Below are 6,952 nucleotides of genomic sequence, written 5' to 3'. Positions count from 1 at the left end.
AATGATTAAGCTCAGTGAGGAAGCATGTTGAAAATTAAGGACAAAAGCTAGACCTTTTGCATCAAACAGTCCAGTTCTGAACGCAAAGAAATGATTGTTGAAGGAAACTGAAAGATTTACTCCAGTGAACACAGGGATAATAAGAAAGAAAAGAAGTCTTACTGCTGATATGGACAAAGGTTTAATGTCTGGACAGAAGTTCAAACACGCCATGACAGTCCCTTAAGCCAAAGCCTATTCCAGAGAACTAACTCTCTTCAATTCTAGGCTGAGCAAATTGAGGAAGCTGCATAAGCAAAGTCTGGAGCTAGCAGAGGTTGGTTGGTGGGGTTTTAGGAAAGAAGCCTTCTCCATAACATAAAAGTGCAAGCTGAAGCAAGCTAGCCAGAAGACCTATCTAAGGTCATTGATGAAGGTGGCCACCCTCACACCTTATTTTCTGTGTAGACAAGACAGCCTTATCTGGGAAGAAGATGCCATACGACTTCATAGCTAAAGAGGAGAAGTCACTGCCTTGCTTCAAAGCTTTAAAGGAAGGCTAGGGTTGTGGCTCAGTGGAGAGCGCTTGCCTAGCACTGGGTTTGATTCTGAGGGAAAAAAATGATGGAGAGTTTGAAAATTGATTCCAACCCACAGGGATGACTTTGAGAAGGTTCAAGACTTGAACAGACGAAGTAACTACTATGGTGGAAATAACAAGAGAACTAAAATTAGAAATGTAGCCTCAAGACTGAATTGTTCAATCTTCTGATCAAATCAACAGATGAAGAGTTGTTTCTCATGGAAAACCAAAGAAAATGGTTTCTTGAGATTTTTTTTTAAGTATTATGAAAACAGTTGATACAGCAGCAGCACTGATTGAGAGGACTGGTACCAATTTTGAAAGATGATCTACTGTGAGAAAAGTGCTATCGAACATGCTACCGAGAAATGTTTTGTGAAAATATGTGTCAACCTGCATTGTTGTTTTAAGTTGTCACAGTCACTCTAATCTTTAGCAGCTATTACCTTAATCAGTCAGTAGCCATCAACCTCAAGACAAGAACATCCACCAGCAAAAAGGATTAAGACTTGCTGAAAATTCAGATGTTACTTAGCATATTTTAGCAATTAAGTATTTTAAAATTAAGATGTACATTTTTGGACATAATGCTATTGCACATGTAAACTATAGGATAGTAAAAATGTAACTTTTATATACACTAAAAATTGTTTGACATTCTTTATTGTGATATTTGCTTTAATGTAGCAATGTGAAAGGATACGCACAATGTGTTTGAAGTATGCCTATACATAGAAAATGGAAGGTGACCAATAGGTGTTTGTTGAAAGACAACAATGAAATATTCAAGGAAGTTCAACTAGTCATAGACATGAAGAGAGGTGTATTTAAAACTATTCCTCAATCTATCCTTCCTCACTTCAACCTCCCATTTCTACACATACAATTTGACTCTCAACTTTTCTGTTTGCACCATTTGTTACACATCTCTGTCCCAGGCACTGCTAGCCTTTCAACAAGTCTGTATCATGTCACTCCTCTGCTCACAAATTTTTAAATGACTCCCATCACCTATAAAAAGAACGTTCAACTTTTTGGGTTCAGAATAACCACAGGGGTTGGGGTTGGTTAACATGTGGATTTCTAGGCCTATCCAACAGAGATCCTAATCCAGTTTATCTGAGGTCAGTCTCAGGAATGTGCATTTTAAGAAGCACTCCCAAATAACTGATGTAGTTGGCCCATGGATCACATTTAGAGAAATATGAAGTTATTGTATAAAATCTGACAAAAAAGGCCTTTAATGAACTTTTTTTTTTTAAATCTCTACTTCTCCTGCCTCATTTTCCTGCCATTCTCTATTTCTGAGCTCTTTTGTTTGGACACTACCAGCTTTCCCTTTGTCCTCCATACCACACTCCATGCCTCTGTGCCTTTGTACAAAAATCCATCCCAAATTGTCTGCTTAACACGCCTTATCATTAAGAAGCCAGCTTAAGGGCTGGGGATGTGGCTCAAGCGGTAGCATGCTTGCCTGGCATGCGTGCGGCCTGGGTTCGATCCTCAGCACCACATACAAACAAAGATGTTGTGTCCACCAAAAACTAAAAAATAAATATTAAAATTCTCTCTCTCTCCCCCCCCGTCTCTCTCTCTTAAAAAAAAAAAAAAAAAGAAGAAGAAGAAGCTGCTTAAGTCTACCTTCTCTGGTTTCCTCAGCTCACCTGGAAGTGCTTCTTATCTATAGTACAATAGCACTTTGCATCCATGTGGATGCCTGTATCATCTTTACAGTTTTGTTTGCATGTCTGTCTAGATAGTGCAAATCAAAATTCTGCATGTATTCTCTACACTATAAATTTCTGGAAGGCAGAGATTATCCTCAATCTTTTCAGTACTCAGCATCTCGATTGCTATATAGGAAGGTTTCCAACTTTTGGTCAGTTCACTTATCCTGGATCATAAGCTGGTAAACTACACATTTAAAATCTGAACCAAGATCTCCAAATTCCAGGTGTAAAGATCTCTCCAGGTCACTGTTCTGCCTTTTGGATAGCAGCCACTTCCATAGCTTTGTGCCTCAACGTTAGCATAACTTTGTTATTTCATATTTTAAAGAGGATATATAGGTCTTATATCCTCCTTCAGAGCATAAAAGTTTCCAGAGCAGCAAGCTCGCTCTGACCAATTTTTGCATTTCCCACAATGTTAAGCAGTATGTTAAGTAGTAGCTGACCTTCAGTTAAAAAAAAAAAAAAAAAAGAGGAGGGATGTGAAAGCTGGGAGAGCTATGTCAGTCATCTCCTTAATCAGCGGTGGAGGGTGGAGGGACCCTCCCCCCTTCAAGGTGAACTGTAAGGCTTGAACATGTTAAAATGTTAAATGAATGACAGAGTTAATTATATGACAAGACTAGGCAGGGAAAACCTTAAGTGGATGCAACTCCCGACCTCTTTTTTCTTTTACTTAGCCTCCACCTCTGTTTTTTAAGATCTTACTACTACAATTGCAGCCGCGCTCCTGATCCTCCACAGCTCTCCTCGAGGCTGACGTCACAATGCAAACCACAAACTACAAACCCCAGAATGCCGAGCGAAGGGGCGGGCTCTCCTGGAGCCGCAGAGTGATTGGTGGGAGAGGCGTTTCCTTCCGACAGAAAGGCCCGGGAGGCGGGGACTCGGCGAGGCTCCCGGCGTAGTTACCGGGTTGGGCGGGGTACATCTGGGAGGGGTTTGTGGGTGAGCTCTGGGTCCCCCGCCCGCTGCGGAGATGGATGAAGATGGGCTTCCACTCATGGGGTCAGGCATAGACCTGACCAAGGTTTGTAAAAGACGCAGTTGAACTTCCGGCCATCGGCGGGGAGGTTGGGGAAGGGACGCCCGGGTACCGGGGAGAGGCCACCTCTACAGGCCCCACCCTGACCCTGTCTTCTGCTGACCTAAGAAGAGAATCTCAAAGCTCAGCCTGAAAGGGGGTCCTTCCTGAACCAATTAAGAGGATAACGCACCTCTCCCGCCTTCTCATCCCGAGTCAAGTGTCTCTCTGCCCAAGGTTGATCCGCTGGAGACACAGACCTGTTGTGACCTCTGATTCTTATGTTTTTTATTCCGGCGGGCCCTCCAGTGTGTGTGTGTGTTCCTACAAACATTCGAATCTAGAGGCACTTCTAAAACTTTTCTACAGAGCCTCTGTCGTTTTCTGACATTCCACCTATGGCTTTGGAAAAAAAGTTAACGATTATTCTCAGTCCTCCAAGAAATTCATATCACACAGCAAAATGCCCCGTTATGGTTTCCAGATACCCCAAACATTGCAAGGTGTACATTTGTGTGAATCATGTTTGTTTTTACAAAACACAGGTGCCAGCTATCCAACAGAAAAGAACGGTGGCATTTCTAAATCAGTTTGTGGTGCATACTGTGCAATTCCTCAACCGTTTTTCTACAGTTTGTGAGGAGGTAGGTATTGTGATACTGATTTCTCAAATAGCCTAGAAATCACCTTAGAATTTTTAGGTTGAAAAATGGAGTAAAACAAGAATCATAGTCTTTATGTATTCACATGGCTCATGTCAATCCATGGTGGTGTTTACACTCCTTAGCTTCTCTATGACTCTTTACCATCCAATTCTGCTCCCTACCTCTGCTGAATGAGAGTATTCTAGAGGCCTTTGTGAGTTAACTCAAGTTTCTTGTGATTAAAGAGAATAAAAGAAAATCCAAAATTTCACAGTTAAAACATTTTCTAATTTTGAATTTTATTATTCATTCTCCTCCCCAAATTGACATTTTAAAATACTAATTTAAAATATTCATAGTTTGTATTAAAATTATCTTACATTTGTTGACATAAAAGGTGGCTAGGGTGAGATAGCCTAGAAACACAATGTTGACATCAAATATCATTTTGGAAATAAAAATACCTTCTGCAAATGACTTGTGAAGTAGTGTTGGGCTGGAATTGTGGCTCAGCGGTAGAGCGCCTGCCTAGCATGGGCAGGACCCGGGTTCGATCCTCAGCACCACATAAAAATAAAGACATTGTGTTGTGTCCATCTACACCTAAAATAAATAAAAAATTAAAAAAAAAAAAGAAGTAGTGTTAAATACCAAGTTAAAGAAGTACTAGATCCAGGGACTCTTCCTGTCTTATACAATAGTCAAAAAAAGAGAATGGGGAGGAAAATGAAAAACATAGTTGAAATTGAATTTAAGAAAAAGAATCATGGGACTTTTAGGTAATTCACAGGTGAGCCATTGGAACATTCTGTCTTATATAAGGTAAAGCCTTAGCAATTAGTTTTTGTTAGGTGTGTTACTATAACTAAAAATTGCATGAGACAGCAAGACCATTTTTACTTGCATAGAATTACAGCTGTTATTTTTGTCGATTTATCAAAATTTCCTCTGCATTTTCACCAAGACAAAAATGAGATAGGATAATTGATAGCCTGCAGCCATATGTTTTTAAGAGTTGCATAGTTTCTTGACCTTACCTGTTTTTAGGAGTTGCATAGTTTCTGCTCTAGTTCCTAGGTCTTTGATCCATTTTGAGTTGACTTTTGTGCAAGGAAAGAGGTAAAGGTCTAGTCTCATTCTTCTGCATCTGGTTAACCAGTTTTCCCAATACCATTTTTTTAAATGGCTGTCTTTTCTCCAGTGTATGTTTTTGACACTTTTGTCAAGGATCAGGTGACTTGTAGATGTGTGGGTTTCTATGTCTTGTCTTCTGTTCTGTTCCATTGATCTGTTTTCATGCCAGTACCATGCTTTGTTGCTATAGCTCTGGAGTATAATTTGAAGTTAGGTATTACAATGCCTTTAGCATTGCTTTTTTGGCTTAGAATTGCTTTGGGCATTCTGGGTCTTCTATTCTTCCAAATGCGTTTTAGGACTGTTTTGTCTATTCACTCTTTAACCTCTTGTTGTTCCTCCCTCAACTTCCCCACACTATTTTAGCTGTGTCACTATTTTTTAGTATTCCTTGAACTCAAGAGAAAAGTTTGTTGAACAAACAAGTGTAAGGGTAGTCTGTGGCCTTTTATCCTTTATTTTAATTGACAATATAAATTGAATATTTCTATGATGTATAACATGATGTTTTCATATTTTTAATGTGTTGTGGAATGGCTACATCAAGCTATTTAATAAATGAACTTCTTCCCATACTACTAAATTTTTTTGTGATAAGAACACTTATAAGCTATTCTCTTAGCAATTTTCAAGGATACAATGTAATGTTATTACTTGAAGTCATCACCTATAGTAGATCTGTGGAACTTATTACTTCTAACTAGAATTTTGTATGCTTTGATCAACTTCTTCCCAGTCTTCCTACCTCAGTTCCCTCAGCCTCGGGTAATCACCATTTTAATGTCTGAGTTCAACTTTTTTTTAGTCTTCCACATACAAATGAGATCATGTGATATATGCCTTTTTGTGCCTGACTTATTATTTTTTAAAATAATATCCTCTAGGTTCATCTATCTTATAACAAATGACAGTATTTCCTTTTTAAAGTCTGAATAGCATTCCATTAAATATTGCATTTTCTTTATTCATCTGTTAATGCATACTTAGGTTGATTCTGTAACTTGGCTATTGTGAATAATGCTGCAGTGAACATTGTAAGTGCAGATATCTCTTCTATATACTCATTTTACATTCTTTGAATATACACCCAGTAGTGGAATGGCTGGGTCATATGAAGCACTGTTTTTAAGAAATCCATATTGTTTTCCAAAAAATTTACTAACTTATATTCCTACCAACAGTGTGCAAGAATTCCTTTTTCCGGTATTCTTTGGGTACTGGCCAAGACTTTGGAACTATAGAGGCTTGCATAGTGCCACGTTTACTGAGGTTGACCCTGTGTGTAGTCAAAAAATAAAAAGAAATGTAAGCAAAATCTAATGCTTACTTTTCTCTCCTCCTTCTAATTGGAGAATATTCCTCTCCATGCTGTACTTCTAGGGCTGGGCAGAAGGTAAAGATGGTGATGCGAAAACTGTTCTTCCTACCTTCTGTGTGTCTTTTTACACTCAGGTACTATACTCTTATCTGACTTCCCTATCTTGTAAAGGTATGTTCATATGGGAATAGTTTATCAAATTGATGTTTCTGCAGGTGGATGAGTGCTTCAAAGTCCCATTCCACTGTCTTGTTAGTCTCTAACCTTCTTCTTCTTTATGTATGATAATCTGAGGTTGATTATAACTCATTCTTTACAATTCACATTTTAGCAGCTTGAGATAATAATATTTATCACATGTTTACTCTGTGCTAGGAATTTTAGTAAGTGCTTTACCTGTGTTGTCTGGCCCTTTGAGAGCAATTTAGTCATACCTCTTTTACAGATATGGAAACTAAGATGTAAAGAGTTTTAAATCGTTTGCTTAAGTCATTTATCATTCAGCAAATATCCAAGTACCTTACATTTGTACCTGCACCA

General features: G+C 38.7%; 1 protein-coding gene across 2 annotated transcripts in view; it reads left to right on the top strand.

The window, feature by feature from the left end:
* The first annotated feature begins 3,168 nt into the window (after positions 1 to 3,168).
* Washc3 (WASH complex subunit 3) overlaps positions 3,169 to 6,952 on the top strand; it is a 42,145-nt gene continuing 38,361 nt past the window's right edge. For both annotated transcript variants that reach the window (XM_046429432.2, XM_046429431.2), the window contains exons 1-2: positions 3,169 to 3,322; positions 3,862 to 3,960. In XM_046429432.2, the coding sequence (XP_046285388.1) occupies positions 3,272 to 3,322; positions 3,862 to 3,960 (150 nt within the window). In that variant the 5' untranslated portion in view covers positions 3,169 to 3,271. The remainder of the gene's footprint in view (positions 3,323 to 3,861; positions 3,961 to 6,952) is intronic.

This window comes from Marmota monax, unplaced genomic scaffold (assembly GCF_021218885.2).
Source record: "Marmota monax isolate L192 unplaced genomic scaffold, Marmota_monax_Labrador192_F-V1.1 WCK01_AAM20220418_F8-fsc00051, whole genome shotgun sequence".
Lineage (NCBI taxonomy): Eukaryota > Metazoa > Chordata > Mammalia > Rodentia > Sciuridae > Marmota > Marmota monax.
Note: the sequence above shows the minus strand (reverse complement) of the source record. Positions and strands in the feature narration are given on the sequence as shown.